General features: G+C 51.2%; 5 protein-coding genes across 5 annotated transcripts; 4 read left to right on the forward strand and 1 right to left on the reverse strand.

Moving 5' to 3' along the window:
- Positions 1 to 1341: 1341 nt before the first annotated feature.
- On the forward strand, positions 1342 to 3292 carry An16g01800 (uncharacterized protein; the record flags this gene model as incomplete). Its single annotated transcript, XM_059744945.1, has 3 exons — positions 1342 to 1683; positions 1749 to 2292; positions 2331 to 3292. 3 exons carry the CDS (start codon positions 1342 to 1344, stop codon positions 3290 to 3292), a joined length of 1848 nt encoding a protein of 615 aa, XP_059602715.1.
- A 2135-nt stretch (positions 3293 to 5427) lies between these two features.
- On the reverse strand, positions 5428 to 6282 carry An16g01810 (uncharacterized protein; the record flags this gene model as incomplete). Its single annotated transcript, XM_001397457.1, has 3 exons — positions 5428 to 5675; positions 5759 to 5828; positions 6184 to 6282. 3 exons carry the CDS (start codon positions 6280 to 6282, stop codon positions 5428 to 5430), a joined length of 417 nt encoding a protein of 138 aa, XP_001397494.1.
- A 968-nt stretch (positions 6283 to 7250) lies between these two features.
- An16g01820 (uncharacterized protein) lies at positions 7251 to 8242 on the forward strand (the record flags this gene model as incomplete). The annotated part of the gene is made up of 4 exons (XM_059744946.1): positions 7251 to 7267; positions 7373 to 7533; positions 7591 to 7972; positions 8191 to 8242. 4 exons carry the CDS (start codon positions 7251 to 7253, stop codon positions 8240 to 8242), a joined length of 612 nt encoding a protein of 203 aa, XP_059602716.1.
- Positions 8243 to 10131: 1889 nt separating this feature from the next.
- On the forward strand, positions 10132 to 11567 carry gpdA (glyceraldehyde-3-phosphate dehydrogenase gpdA-Aspergillus niger; the record flags this gene model as incomplete). The annotated part of the gene is made up of 7 exons (XM_001397459.3): positions 10132 to 10143; positions 10219 to 10254; positions 10314 to 10327; positions 10429 to 10492; positions 10568 to 11252; positions 11309 to 11479; positions 11539 to 11567. 7 exons carry the CDS (start codon positions 10132 to 10134, stop codon positions 11565 to 11567), a joined length of 1011 nt encoding a protein of 336 aa, XP_001397496.1.
- A 1103-nt stretch (positions 11568 to 12670) lies between these two features.
- On the forward strand, positions 12671 to 15750 carry An16g01840 (uncharacterized protein; the record flags this gene model as incomplete). The annotated part of the gene is made up of 13 exons (XM_059744948.1): positions 12671 to 13310; positions 13362 to 13650; positions 13836 to 13906; positions 14084 to 14244; positions 14294 to 14504; positions 14548 to 14659; positions 14703 to 14750; positions 14801 to 14864; positions 14910 to 15002; positions 15052 to 15137; positions 15187 to 15266; positions 15315 to 15421; positions 15478 to 15750. 13 exons carry the CDS (start codon positions 12671 to 12673, stop codon positions 15748 to 15750), a joined length of 2235 nt encoding a protein of 744 aa, XP_059602717.1.
- Positions 15751 to 16176: the final 426 nt, after the last annotated feature.

Consider the following 16176-nt stretch of genomic DNA (forward strand, 5'->3'; position numbering starts at 1 on the left):
CATCCATCCTTTTTTCCCCCCCATCTCCCCCATCTTCCCCTACTACCCATTCAGCATCCGATTCGGGTAGGGTGGCCCTTATTTAACATTCCTGGCTATTGTCCCCCTACCACCTCCAACATCCCTCTGACAGTTTCATCTATTGTTGGAGAATTACTGAGGGAGTCAGATCGGGTGTTCCTGACTTTGGGGGCAAGCCTCACTCTCTCGTTGCTTTCTCTCCATCACATTTCCCGCACGATCTATCCAGTGCAGTGCAGCAGAGTGCGTTCAGCCCATCCCCATCGATCTTTTTTATTTTTTTTCCCTCTCTCTTCTCCCTTCCTTTGGGGTGTGGATTTGCGGAAGAGCAGGGAAAAAAAGACCAGACCAGACCCGACCCGACTAAGCGGTCGCGGTGTTGCCGGCTTTTCTCTCTGCGTGCCGTTTTGGCGGGCGTGCCTTTCCCTTTCCCTTTCTTCCTTTTCCCCCCCAGCAGCAACAAGCAGCAATAAGCAGCAGCCGCAGCAGCAGCACCACCACCCAAAGAGTGAGATTCCTTTGGTGTTCCTCCTCCTGGACCACCTCCTGCTACTTGCTCGTTCCTCGTTTTCCCTCCTTTCCCCCTCACTCCTCCCATCCTCTTCTCTCCCTCCCTCTCTCTCTGTTCGGCCGTCAAAAAGCCTTGGGCACTGCTTATCCATCCCAGGTAGTGGCAGCTCGTTTCCTTTTCCCTTTTTGCCCTTTTCCCCTTATCTTCCTCTACCCGTGTTAAAGCTCCGTTTATTTTCCTTTGCTGCCTTCTCTTGTTCTTCAATTTTTCCCGCACCCCATTTTCTTTTTCCCGAGTTCTCCCTTCCCTGCCCTCTTCTGATGCCCCCAGGGGGTTTGAGAAGCGAAAGACAAACATAACAAAAAAAAGAAAAAAACGAAAAAAAAAATTCAGTTCCTAACATTTTCGTGCTAAAGGATACGACGGCCATTGATGACCCAATAGTCACGAGAGAATTATTTCAGCAGCTGTGAGCGATTTTGCTTGTTTTTCTTCGGTTTTTGTCGCTTCCACCGCGCTTTTCCTCTCCGCAATTACCAACGATCGGTCACTCCCTCCCACCCCTCGGAAAGTTGACCTGTTTTGCTACGATCCGCTCGACCTTGCAAATACCCTCGAACAAGCGTGGTTTGAGTTCCTCTTCTCCGCTAGTATCAAGCGCCTGCCCGGTCGCTCCTATGTTTGAGTAGTTCCGCCTGACACAACAGTTGCGATCTCATTGAACGAACGGGTTTTGTTGTGTGGTGGATCTCAGTGCCCACATTCCTCGGTTTGGTTGCTTCTAGGGACTCTGCAATCTTTTCGCCGCCATGAGCTATCAACAAGCCCAGGACATGTACCACGATAACTCCGCGGCGCGTTCTCCTGGCTCCCAACGCCATCAGCAGCCGCTGCACCGTCAACCTTCTCGTCAGTTTGACGCGTACGGCCCTATGCCTGTGAACCTGTATGACGACATGGCTCGTTACGACACCGGTCGGCTGGAGCGCCTGAATTCGTCGCTGCACAACAACTCTTACGCCTACGATCTTGCGGGCTCCCAGACCTGGAATCCCAACGGCTTTGCCAATGCGCAAGCTCTTGGGGGCATTCGGTCGGCTTCGACCAGCCTCAAGACTACTTCGCGCACTGGCAGGGCGGGCTTGCCGACGGTACGTATTCAATTGAGTGGGTGGAATAAAATTGATGGAACCTATCGTTGCTGACTGACGAGTAGACATGGCTTGATCAGCAGCCTGGCATTCCCAGCGCCTTCTCCAACCTCGGCCCCGGTCCCCTCCAAAGCAGCGCGATGCGCCCGGAAGCCTCTGGTCCGTCGGAAGCGGAGGATGAGTTGATTCCCACCGCCATTGTCATCAAGAACATTCCTTTTGCGGTGAAGAAGGAGCAGCTGGTGCAGCTTATGACTGAGCTCAACTTGCCGTTGCCTTACGCCTTCAACTATCACTTCGACAACGGCGTCTTCCGGGGATTGGCTTTCGCCAACTTCACATCTGCGGAGGAGACTGCAACCGTCATCGAGGTCCTCAATCATTTCGAGCTCCAGGGTCGCAAACTGCGGGTTGAATACAAGAAGATGCTGCCGCTGCAGGAGCGGGAGCGGATTGAACGTGAGAAGCGCGAGCGTCGTGGTCAGCTGGAAGAGCAGCATCGCCCCATGGCGACCTCGCAACTTCAGACTCAGAGTTCCATGTCGTCTCTCACCTCGCACCTTCCCGCAACCTCCCCGTCTCCCGTCTCCCAGCGTGGCCAAAAGTTGGGTAGGTGTCTTGACTTCCTTGTGCTCTTTTATGGCAAGTCGCTAACCCATGCCGCGTATCTACAGAGGTCGATCTCAACGATAGCACAACGCTTTCGTACTACTCTCAGCTTCTCCTCTTCAAGGAGGATACGGCGCGTGACACCCTCGTGTTCCCGTCCAACCTTTCTCCTGTCCAGCGCCGCACCGTTCATACACTTGCTCACAACATGGGCCTAGGCCATGCGTCTCGGGGATCGGGTGATCAGCGGCAGGTGCATGTTTTCAAGGTCGCTCCCGGCACCAATGTTAGCCCTCCCCTGTCGTCCATCCCTGCCGCTGTCCAACCAGCGGAGACAGCTCGTCGTGGACTGAACCGCGCCGCAACCATTGATTTCAGTGAGTCTCGTAACGACGGACCCACTCATTTTAACACTTTGCGCGGCCAGCCTTCTTCGGGCTTCCTGGGAGTCTTGGACTCCCCCGGCAACTTTGGCAACACGCAGAACCTTCGAGCCGCCAAGTCGTTTGCAGACCTTCGCTCCTACACTCCATCCCCCGTCCCCTCTTCGGCCAGCTTCCCTGCAGCCCTGCAGTCTAACGGAGCGCGCCTGCAACACTACGATGGTGCCACGAGCGGCACTTCCAACACCCCGACGCTTACGTCCGCGCCATCCGGTTCCTCCCTCGGTATGCAGCGCGACGACAGTCTGTTGGTGAACAGCCTCAGTAGCCTCTCTCTGGGCACTGGAATCGGTGGGCCGAATGCGAGCCCGAGGAGATTGCGGGGTATGTTCTCTTGGGAGCAGCCAGAAAGTCAGCCCTCTAGCGCTGGTCCCATCGGTAGTAACCGATCCATCGGAGTTGGATTTGACGGTCAGTCACAGGAGCGCATGCCCATTAGGCAGCCGAGAGGCCCGATGCCCGAGAAAGGTCCAGGATTTCGACGCCAGAACGGACACCAATCGCGCGGAAGCGACGAGTTACGCACCAGCTCTGGTGTAGAGATTATTGTGGAGTAAACACTTTGATGGGAAGACGAAGACGACGAAACTTGTTAGATTGCTTTGCCGCAAGATGCATACGACTCTTATATCACGAGGCCTGATCCTGTTCTGCGATTATTGGCTTACGATTCGATGAGGGATGACGAGATGACACTCAACCGAGAGAACCAAAAGAATATTTCTCTGATCTAGCCAAGTTTAGACGTTATTTTGGGGCAGCCCAGCAGGCACGCTGTTTGAACGCAACCTTTTTATGCTTTTCTCCTTGTTTCGCGGAAAATAAACACCTCCCCAAAAAGAAAGCTGTGGACTTTTTGAGACGCGGGCGCCTTGCATGCAGGAACATTTTTTTTTTTTTTACCTATATTTTTTCTTTTACTTTTACTTTACCTTCTACAAATTGTGTCGGCGGAAAGCAATATAAAACCAATCATCAACACCTGGATGGCTACGAAGGACGACAACAAAACGGGATCCGGATGTCTTTGTGTGCCCATGGCAAGAGAAATGACTCACCAGCATTTGCATTTAACCTTTACTTATCTCCTTCTATCTACTTGTTTGTCACTTTGTATATGGGGCAATTTGCATCATTTAATGTTTTTATTTCTTTGTCAGACGTGTCCAATGTGCTTTGTTCTCTCATCTCCTCTAATCGTGTTTTTTTATGGAACCCCTGTGATAGTGGGGAGTGGAGGAAATGAACGGAACGTTGTCGGCATACCACACACACGTATGCAATGTGGCTGTTGCCGAGGACGAGCCATTCATTCTCTTGCGATTTTTATTTCCCTGACCTGCAGGTGTAATTCAAAAACTTGATGACTTGCATGGCGTGCGTTAGGGGAGACACGGGTGGCGAATCGAAATGGGCGGATATTTGCATTCTTTGCAGCTTCTTGAAGGGGAGAGTTTGGCTTGTGGGTATTTCCTAGGGATGAGAATGTCCAGGCAACTATCTAGGTGGACAAATGACAACTTCTTGCAAAATTGTCCGACTGGATGACGTCTCGTGATTTATCCCTTTTCCGACGGCGGTCTGGCCGGATTATATTTCCCTTGATTTGGCATTGGACCATTAGGTGTGCTCCTCATCCTCTTCCCTTATCTGCTGCTCTCTCTCTCTCTCTCCCTTGCCATCTAGATCGCCATACTACTTACTACTACTAGCTGTTGTTTTCTGTATTTATATGTTGGCTCTCCATCCTTCTCTCTCACACACTCTCCTTCAGAACCCCCACAGAACTTGATTGATCCGTTTACTACCTTCAGTTTGTTTCATCATGGTCGCTTCGGGACTTAGACTGTAGTATATAGTACTAGGTATAGAGACGTCATTCAGCTGCTCAATTGCATCATTCCGGTTTAAGTAGTACTACTAGTAAGTAATTATTAGTGTTTCGATATATGTATGTAGATCGCATTGAAATTACTACTAAAGCAACGTGATAGATAATATGATATCAGGCTTCGAACATATACGTACGATAATACTAATGTTTATTTCCATACAAGCGGGTTCAAGTAATGTTACTGAAGGTAGTAAGATCTACTCACACCATACTCATGTAGTACGACTCCTATAAACCCCATCCACTCACCCATTCACTTAATATATCACCAGGGCATGGATGAACAGGTCACAATAGAAAGAAGATAAGAGGAAAGGAGGTGAAGAAAAAGGTAGACTCGTACAGACCCGTTAATATTAAGAGAAGACACAAGAGTACAGAAACAAAAGGGGTAAAATGAAAGAAAAAAAAATCATGGAAATAATAATAACTTTCCCACTACCGAAACATATCCCCTTTTTCCCATTACAGCGCCCTTGGAAAATTTGACATGAAACACGGAATACACAAAAGACATCAAGCTGTCAGGGGAGATAAATAATAATGATAAAATAAAAGATGGGGGGAAGCAAGGAAGAACTTGGAAAAAATCATCTCGAGCTTCGCAGCGTCACGAGAATAGAAGGTGGGCTTTTTTTGTTCGTCAGAAGGACATGACCTTGCCTCCCTGTTCGGGTGTGGTTTTGCAGAGGGGTGGAGGTAGCATCATGATCACAGTAAAGAACCCGTTCCTAGCTTTTCCCCTTTAACGATCATTCAATCACCAAACGCCGGAGTTCGTCGGGTATCCACCATCATTTAAGCCTCAGTCTTGTTCTTCTTCTTTTGCTCCACCTTCAGCAAGAGCGCGCGGTTGATGCGCGGCAGAACACCTCCGAAGGCAATAGTGGCGCGGATCAGGGTATCCAGCTCCTCATCTCCACGGATGGCGAGCTGCAGATGACGCGGGGTGATACGCTTGACTTTGAGATCCTTGGCAGCGTTTCCGGCCAATTCGAGAACTTCTGCGGTCAGATATTCGAGAACAGCGGTGACATACACGGCGGCTGCGATCGGGATTTGTCAGCATGGTTGAAAGAGGAGACAAAGGAAGGTGCGCCTTCTGTAGGCTTAATGGAAAGGGTCGTACCTTTGGCGCCAACGCGCATCTTGTTCTGGGTGTTGTTCTTCAAAAAGCGCTTAACACGACCGCAAGGGAACTGTGATCGAAGGATAATGTTAGCGAATGAAACTGATGATAATAGATAGGCATGAATGTGTGAAGTGAAGCTTTGAAGGTAAATACGGGAGGGATCATGACCGCCACCCCTCGCAACCCTGTCGCCTGAACTGTGACTAGCCGGTGCGGTATAGCTCTTAAAGGGGTATTATTCAATATAAAAGAGCTATACGCGTGCTTTTGGCAACATAGAGGCGATCGCGAGGGGCAAAGGAGGCAAAAAGCAAAATCCCAGGCCGTAACGGCTTCAGCGGCATGTCGCCGCCAGAACCCATGAGATGGGTCAAGCGTCATATGCCTGCCAGGAGGAGAAAAAAAGAACGACTAATACGGACCTGCAGACCAGCCTTTGCGCTGTGGGACTTCTGGCTCTTCCCCGCAGAGTCCTTGGAGCCGGCCTTTCCACCGATAGACTTTCCCTTTCCACCAGGCATTTTGTAAGATCGTCGAGAGTTGGGGCCGCAGGGGCAAAAATGTCGCGTCAGCCGAGGATTAGAAGTGGTAGAGCGTGATGGTGGATGTTGGCGCGATCCGATGCAGCACAAGCACGCGCGTTGTTGATGGATGAAGGAGTCAGAAATGTCAGAGCCATCCTGGTCGCTAAAGACGGGCGTTGACCGTGAAGCGGCGCTAGTCCGCTTTGGGAAACCTGCTCAGCTCCCAACCACGGAGATGTCATAACGGGCGAGGTCGTTGTTGGTCGCCGTTGCAGAGGCAGCGATGGACAAGATTCGAATCCTTGTCTCTTGCCATGATCCAGAAAAGCATTTCAGCCAAAGCACTGGTGATCCGGCTTCATCGGGCGCATGGGGCTGGGGCTGGGCGTCCACGCCATTGCTGGGTAGAGTCACTCAGTAGTCGAATCCCCAAATGCCCGACACACCACACTGGTAAGCAGATTTAATTGCTTCATTATACTTGCACCAGTAGGCCTAAACCATGGAAAGGGGACAGAGAGGCCTTTAAACCGTAACGTGGGGGGCTTGCACACGTTCGTAGCGATATCAAAGAGGTTGGCAGGAGAGTGTGCAGACCATGATAGTTGCTCAGCGGATTATCTAAGCAACCAGGTGATCTGTGCCTTTGGCCTTGTCCGGGGGACTGTCTGCCTAAGGCTGCACTAGCCCTTGACCTGCCCATTCAGGTAATAAATCTGCGTATCCCGTCTTATCGCTGCTATCTTCCATCACGCCTTACACTGATACGGCTAGGCCGAGGTAGGTAAAGAATAAGCACGTGACCCTCACTATCTGGACAGCTGTCCGACTTCCCCGGGGCTCCAGTTCCGCAGTTCGAGGAAGTTTCTGTCCTTGCGCACGCATTCCCCATCCTCCCCAGTTTCACCTTATCGTGTGCTGCTCCTCACTTTCCAAGGCTCCCTGGTCTCAGTACTACCGGCAAGATGGTGTCTCCTCAAGTGTAAGTCAATCCTGCGTTATTCCTGCGCGTGACATGCACAACCGTGGTCTGCTGTCTCGTGATGCTACTCGAGGAATAAAAACTGATTTGTCGTCTGTCTTGCAGTACCAACCTGGCCATCATCGTGGTGATGATGCAGCTAGCGAAGAAGGTTCCCTTCGAGGACCCCGATGTCCTTATGCTTGTCCGTGGCATGTACATCCTGTCCAACGTGATCATTCTGGGAGTGTACTTGTACACTCAGTCGAAGATCAACAAAAAGAATGGTATGCTTCGTGTCCTTGCTTTCTTTAAGCTACGGTCCTCTAATAATCTGTGATCAGATCTGACTACCCTGAAATACGTGGAGCCTTCTCCTATGGGCAGCGGCGAGGAGCCCAAGCCCGTCACCACTACCAACATGGAGTACGACAAGGGACAGCTGCGCCAGCTGATGAGGAGCCAGCTGATGGGTGTGGGTATGATGGGTGTGATGCACCTGTACTTTAAGTACACCAACCCCCTCCTGATCCAGTCCATCATTCCTCTCAAGGGTGCCTTCGAGTCGAACCTGGTCAAGATCCACGTCTTTGGCAAGCCTGCGACCGGTGACCTTCAGCGCCCCTTCAAGGCCAACAACAGCTTCCTGAACCAGGGCCAGATCAAGAGCGACAAGGCCTCCGTTGAGAACGCTGAGAAGAACTGGAGGGGCGGTGTCAAGGAGGAGTAAGTTGACAGAACCTGGGGAAGGAGCGCGAGGGTTATTGCTAGGCCTTGCCTCCAATGTATTTATAGATGCGGTTTCAATGGAGTGAGCGCGAATCCGCTATGGATTCGCGCGGTTCTGGCTTCACACTAGCTTCTTGGCTGCTGTGATGGGAGACTTTATGACTATGCATGTCGTCGATATCGTTCGCAATGACCTCTTACTATCAATATAATAGAACCACGTCAGTGGTGACCTCATGTCCTATAATCACCCATGCAGCAGCATGACTCAGGAGGCGAATAGATAATTTTGAAATCCCTACTGATACGGCTTCCCAACGAGGTAGGAGCGGAAAGGATGATGAGTGGCCAAGTACCTGCCGATGCTTTGTTGTCTCACGACTTGAGTCTCCTGATATACCAACATCGGTGGCCGGTGAAGACAATGAAGACATATTTCTAAGCAATATGGGCTGTGGCCACTCCGTGCCACTTGCTCGAAGTAACCTGTTGCATTTACCCCATGTAAGGCTGGAGGCTGGATGGGGCCACTTTGCAGCAGTATGTAGAAAGTACTAGAACCATCTTCCGGTCTCCGAGACACTGGTCAATATTGACACGGCAGCATGATCATGAAACCCGAGTCAGACCAGAGCCGTTCGGATTGTGCTATACCCCAAGTCACGTTGTCCATAATTGAATAAATATGAGCAGTCCTTTGTGGCGTGGAAACATACTTAGCATGTAGAGACAAACCTTGGTGCGCGGCTTCAGGCGGGCATAGTTAGTATGCTACGGTACCACCGATCTTATTGTACCAGAAAAAGTCCCAGCCAGTCCAATCCCCATTCTAAGCCACATGCATCCGTTCGCATGCATCTGACATATCAGATTCGTCCATCTGGTGCAGTATCTAACAGAGGCCAGAGCATCACCAACATGGGTACCCTCAGCAATAATATGCATGCATTGTGCCCCCCCTATGGAGCCGTAGCTTTCAAGCAATTAGACACGCGCCCGGCCGAATGAGATGAACCGTTGGAGCCATCATCCCACTCATCCCGCTCCAGAAAGGAGAGAAAGAAAAAAAAAAAATATGACCGAGCGCGTGATGACCGGTGAGGACTCCGGTGAATTGATTTGGGTGACGGGAGAGACCCAAGAGGGGCCAGAATAATAAGAATGGGGAAGGCGAAGGTACCGCCTTTGGGGTCCAGCCACGCGACTCCAACATGGAGGGGCACTGGACTAACATTATTCCAGCACCGGGATCACGGGCCGAAAGCGGCAAGGCCGCGCACTGCCCCTCTTTTTGGGTGAAAGAGCTGGCAGTAACTTAACTGTACTTTCTGGAGTGAATAATACTACTACTATGAAAGACCGCGATGGGCCGATAGTAGTAGTTACTTCCATTACATCATCTCATCCGCCCGGTTCCTCGCCTCCGCGGCAGTCTACGGGTAGGATCGTAGCAAAAACCCGGGGGATAGACCCGTCGTCCCGAGCTGGAGTTCCGTATAACCTAGGTAGAAGGTATCAATTGAACCCGAACAACTGGCAAAACATTCTCGAGATCGTAGGAGTGAGTACCCGGCGTGATGGAGGGGGAGCACGCTCATTGGTCCGTACGGCAGCTGCCGAGGGGGAGCAGGAGATCCAAATATCGTGAGTCTCCTGCTTTGCCCGGTGTATGAAACCGGAAAGGACTGCTGGGGAACTGGGGAGCGGCGCAAGCCGGGAATCCCAGCTGACAATTGACCCATCCTCATGCCGTGGCAGAGCTTGAGGTAGCTTTTGCCCCGTCTGTCTCCCCGGTGTGCGCATTCGACTGGGCGCGGCATCTGTGCCTCCTCCAGGAGCGGAGGACCCAGTAGTAAGTAGGCCTGACCTGGTCGTTGCGTCAGTCCAGAGGTTCCCTCCCCTACCCTTTTTCTACTTCCCCTCCCCCGCCGCTCAACTTTTCTTTCCCTTTTACTTTCTCTCTCTCTTCCTCTTCATCCATCCTCTCTTCATCACTTCCCTCTTCCCTTCATCCAATTCATCTTCCAAGTGAGTCTTCCTCCCCATCTGTCCCTCCATCTTTCCCATCATCATCTCCCCTCCCAGCTCCTCCCCTCCTCTCGTCTCCTCACGAAGCTTGACTAACCATTACCCCGCCACATAGACACATCTAAACAATGGCTCCCAAGGTACGCCAACTACCAGGCGCGGTTCAGCTATCTACCAGCCTGATGATCTCGTATACTCACATCAATGCTATTTAGGTCGGTATCAACGGCTTCGGTCGTATCGGACGTATCGTAAGTTGCTCTTCCCGCATTACTGCTTTCAGTTGGTAGAGACTAACTCGGGTGTACAGGTCTTCCGTAACGCGTGAGTGCTGTCCTTCACCCGTAACTTGACGGGCCCACCCGGGGCCCATGGAGTCAAACCGACATTGCGAGAATGTTATACTGACATGTTTGGCTACACAGCATCAACCACGGCGAGGTTGACGTCGTTGCTGTCAACGACCCCTTCATCGAGACCCACTATGCTGTACGTTCTGCCCTCATGCATTGTCTGCTACAGATCAACCAGAAGCAAGTGGCTAACGGAGTGAATCTGCAATAGGCCTACATGCTCAAGTACGACAGCACCCACGGCCAGTTCAAGGGCACCATCGAGACCTACGAGGAGGGTCTGATTGTCAACGGCAAGAAGATCCGCTTCTTCGCTGAGCGTGACCCCGCTGCCATCCCCTGGGGCACCACCGGCGCTGACTACATCGTCGAGTCCACTGGTGTCTTCACCACCCAGGAGAAGGCCGCCGCTCACTTGAAGGGTGGTGCCAAGAAGGTCGTCATCTCTGCTCCTTCCGCTGATGCCCCCATGTTCGTCATGGGTGTCAACAACACCTCCTACACCAAGGACATCAACGTCCTCTCCAACGCTTCTTGCACCACCAACTGCCTTGCTCCCCTCGCCAAGGTCATCAACGACAAGTTCGGCATCGTTGAGGGTCTCATGACCACCGTCCACTCCTACACCGCTACCCAGAAGGTCGTCGATGCCCCCTCCAGCAAGGACTGGCGTGGTGGCCGTACTGCGGCCCAGAACATCATCCCCTCTTCCACCGGTGCTGCCAAGGCTGTCGGCAAGGTCATCCCTACCCTTAACGGCAAGCTCACCGGTATGGCCATGCGTGTCCCCACCTCCAACGTCTCCGTTGTCGACTTGACCTGCCGCCTCGAGAAGGCCACCAGCTACGACGAGATCAAGAAGGCCCTCAAGGACGCTTCCGAGAACGAGCTCAAGGGTGAGTTTCCCAAGATGAAATGACACCGTCTGGCTTGACCACTAATCTCTTCCCAGGCATCCTCGGCTACACTGAGGACGACATCGTCTCCTCCGACCTGAACGGTGACGACCACTCCTCCATCTTCGATGCCAAGGCCGGTATCGCCCTTAACTCCAACTTCGTCAAGCTCGTCTCCTGGTACGACAACGAGTGGGGTTACTCCCGCCGTGTCGTCGACCTCATTGGTAAGAACCTCCTATTCTCCTATAAGAAATTGGTGACATCTCACTAACCTCTCTTTTAGCCTACATCTCCAAGGTTGATGCCCAGTAGGAATCAGGACGGCAAACTGAATTCAGAAGTGTGCTGTGAGTGAGACTGATTGCCGAGCGCAGACGACTCTCGTGGAACCCGGCTTGTGGAGAAGCTTGAGAAGGTCTTAACTCCTAGCGTAAAAGCTCATGATGACGTACAATTTAATGAAATGATACAATGTTCATATTTCCCGTTCAAATTTCCGGCCTTGGTCAGTGCGTAAGATGTCCACGATTGAATACTAACTCAGTATGGGTTTGGTAGCATTGGCAATGTAGTTATAAGCATGCACCGGTTGAAGACGTCGGCCCCAGATGCAATGCTGCGGTGGTGACTAAGCTCTGCAGTGAATGGAATGCGTTTCTTTGATCGACTTCGGCGTGCCGCGGGATTTTCTCGGCGCTTCTACTGGTGCAGAAAGGACGATACCACTGGCTTTCGGTCCATGCCACATCCCAGTCTCCCGGGAAATTCATTGCATACTTTAAGAAACAAACTGATCTCCATAATTTCCGTCTTTAGAGTTCACTTGGTACTTTTGGGTGGATCGAGGGGTGTCCGCGGCCATCCAAGTCACGTGGAGGGCAGCTAGACCACGGATTTTAGAGCTACATTGATCCAAGACTCCTGGACCAGATCTCCTCTGCTGGTGTGCGCGTTGCGGTGACTACCGTACCAACAGCCGCCCGTGGCCTTTTAGACTTGGCCTGAAGTTGTATTTTGCGGCACTTTCACTTGCTTCTGATACGGCCTGGTTTTCCTTGCATTGGTCGTTGTCGCGGCTGAGCCTCTGAGCTTCGGACCTAGTACTATCTACTAGTTCCCTTGTTTTGTGCTCTCGCAACTCTCCATACAGCGACCTCGGTTCTGCTTGTGTGCTGGCTCGCAAGGCTCCAACCCCTACCATCTTAGTCTAATCTCTTACTTATCCCTCACTTGTCTGCCACCTGTTCCTTGGGTCATCTGCAGTCGTCGTATTCCGGGTGTTTCTTTGAGGGAACTCCACCGTTTGTTGAACATTATCTGACCCTAATCTGCGCATTTGACCATGACATTTGCGCGCTGATAGATTATCAGTCAGGAAGAAATTAGGCGCACTTTCACACTTAATCTCTATGGCAATGGATGAGGACGAAGACACCGTCATGGGAGAGGCAGGCTCCCACCACCCCACCTCTGTTTCTTCACATCAATGGCCAAGCAATGGACCCAGTAGCCAAGGTGCTGGCCAGCTCAATGGTAGTTCGGATCCATCTATTGCACCGCCACTGCTGGGTCCGACCATGAAGCTGCCGTTATCTGTACACTCGGGAGACCCAAGGCCTGAGAACACAGCATCGGCAGAAGATCAGGGAGTGTCGCCACCGAAAAGCCTCCCTAAGTCAGACTCCGGTGACGCAACTACTGAAGACTTTGACAAGCAAGATAGCCTTGTCGAAGACAACTCGGACTGGACTGATGAGGATACTGTAGCCCGCACTGGGCTTCCCATCGCCTCACTCCCTTCGGGGTTATGCTATGACGTTCAGATGCGCTATCACTGTGAAGTGCGGCCAACAGCGGACGTTCATCCAGAGGATCCCAGACGCATCTACTACATTTACAAGGAACTTTGTCGAGCAGGACTAGTCGATGATCCCGAATCGTGCCGTCCGCTTGTCTCAAGACCACTGAAGCGCATCAACGCTCGCAACGCTACTGAAGCGGAGATATCGCTTATTCATACGCCTGACCATTTTGCATTTGTAGAAAGCACCAAAGGTAGAACTATGTTCATTGTCTTTCAAGTTTCGATATTCTAACGGATGACAGACATGTCTGATGATGAGCTGATTGCATTGGAACACACACGTGACTCGATATACTTTAATAAATTGACGTTTGCATCTTCGATTCTGTCAGTTGGAGGCGCGATTGAGACATGCTTGGCTGTCGCAACCCGGAAGGTGAAGAATGCCATTGCAGTCATCCGGCCTCCGGGGCATCATGCAGAGCACGACAAAACCATGGGATTTTGTCTGTTTAACAATGTCTCTGTAGCGGCGCGTGTTTGCCAGAACCGACTAGGTGACAGCTGCAGAAAGATTTTAATTCTCGACTGGTATGCTAGGCCCTCTAGACTTCGATTTGCAGAGATACTGACCGACTAGGGATGTCCATCACGGTAATTAGGGGCCCTGACAAGAAGAGAACGAAAGCGTCTGACTCGGTTTTCTAGGGAATGGTATTCAGAAAGCCTTCTATGATGATCCCAATATCCTATACATCTCACTGCACGTGTATCAGGATGGGAAATTCTACCCTGGAGGGGAAGAAGGTGACTGGGATCACTGTGGTGAAGGCCCTGGTGTCGGAAGGTATGATTTGCAGTTCTCTGTTTGGAAGCTTCTAACAAGTTTAGAAATGTGAATATACCTTGGCCGAGCCAAGGGATGGGCGATGGTGACTATATGTATGCCTTTCAACAAGTTGTCATGCCAATTGCCCACGAATTTAACCCGGATCTTGTCATCGGTACGCAACACTTCAATTAGCGGACGTGTTCATCTCTAACCAATGTGAACCAGTTGCCTCTGGGTTTGATGCGGCTGCAGGCGATGAGCTTGGAGGATGTTTCGTTACACCTTCGTGCTACGCTCACATGACACACATGCTCATGACGCTTGCCAATGGCAAGGTTGCTGTTTGTCTCGAAGTATGCACATGCGGTAACAATTGAGGATTGTAGGCTAATGATATAATAGGGTGGTTATAACTTCAGGTCTATCTCCAAGTCAGCACTCGCAGTCACAAAGACACTGATGGGGGACCCGCCGGACCGGCTTCATACCACCTCACCTTCAGCCCTGGCCACCACGACTGTCCGGCGTGTGATGATGATTCAGTCTCACTATTGGCATTGCATGTATCCTAAGGGGCCTCCCCAAGATGGGCTCTTCACCGATAGGCTTCATGGTAGGTTGTCGCTCTCTACATCCGGCAATGCTAACCTCTGCAGATGTCATACGCGCCTACCAGTCGAAGCAACTATACGACAACTACAAGCTCACATCTCTCTTCATATATCGGACCGCCATCTCCCGGTCATTCGAAAATCAGGTTCTAGCAAGGTAAGTAGAATCGCAATGATTTTGGCTGTGCTAACCCGTGTAGTTCCAATTATCACCAAACCGTGCCACTTGTAGTGATATTCCACGATCCGTAAGTTCGATATGCTGTCGACTAGTCAAGCTTCTTGTTAACATAAGCAGGCCTGAGATCATGGGCTTGCCCCATCCAGTCACCAACAAGCTGGAAGCCCATAACTGCTGGCTGGTATGTGTCTGCGTCATAATATAGCACATGTACTGACAGTGGTAGGCTGATGTCATGAAGGACTACATTGGGTGGATCGTTAGCAAGGGGTATGCAGTCATCGATGTCAACATCCCTAAGCATGTGACAATTGATCCTGTGAGCTCAGTGGCCTCTCCAATTGTTGAATGAACACTGACCCATGCAGTCATCCGGTAAATATGAGGAAGAAGACGAGAATCGTCCCACGGCTACTGAGGAACTGGCGGGCTACCTGTGGGACAACTATATCGAGTTAGTGAGCCGAAACTACCAAAAGGCAGCCGGGGACTGACAATTGCAGACCAAGCGAGGCCACCGAAATTTTCTTCATGGGCGTAGGCAATGCTTTCTACGGAGTAGCCAACCTACTGATCAATCGAGGTGAGTAATTATAGTCGAGAATAGAGGCAGCAGCTGACGTGTGAACAGAAACATTGTATAAACGAGTGAACAGCGTTGTTTCCTTTGTTGCCGAGAACCCGGTTCGCGCCATAGCCTCACACACTCAGGTTTGGCTGTCGCGGTGGTACAAAGATGTAAGCTGCCTTACCCCCTTTTGTCCTGATATTCAATCATACTCACATGCCAATAGAACTCCCTTGTATTCGTCTCGCACACGCACGGCGTCTGGAACAACGTCGAAACCCGGCGCAAGCCATCCAAGCGCTACGGCCAACTCGTCCAGTCTCCCAAAGCCAGTCTGAGTGAGATGCTCATGCACCACAAGGAAGAGGTATACCAATGGATATCCGAGCGTGCGGATGTGCAGGATAGCGAGGAGACGGAAGATGAGAAGAAGCCCAAGTCGAAGAGCCGGTCCCCGACGAAGGAAAACCAGACGGAGCCCCGTTCGGTGCCGGGCTGAGCGGGTTATTAAGTGGATGTGCGAGCTGTAATTTTGTTTCTGTTGGATCTATGCATAGGTGGGAAGTTCGGTTTTGTCTTGGTGATCGTCTGCAATTGTACCTAGTAGAGACGCAGGGTACTCGTTGAGCATACTTCATAAGACATATTGCTGTCATTATTCACATATCCAACACTGATAATAGGGTAGCTCTATAATAGATTGTTAGTCTACCGGGCAGGGAGGACAGTGTCTCATCTCACCCAATGTAGTGTGAATTACCCGCATGGTACCACCCATAAACAGGCATCATCACCGATTTCGCATCCATTCACAAACTCCCTCATACAACATCTTCAACCCACGTAAGGCCCCCCATCAATATATTAACCCATTTCAACTCAATACAATGCTATCTCATCCCCTAGCCACTGCCCGCTGTAATAC

The sequence above is a fragment of the Aspergillus niger genome, assembly GCF_000002855.4.
Source record: "Aspergillus niger supercontig An16".
Taxonomy (NCBI): domain Eukaryota; kingdom Fungi; phylum Ascomycota; class Eurotiomycetes; order Eurotiales; family Aspergillaceae; genus Aspergillus; species Aspergillus niger.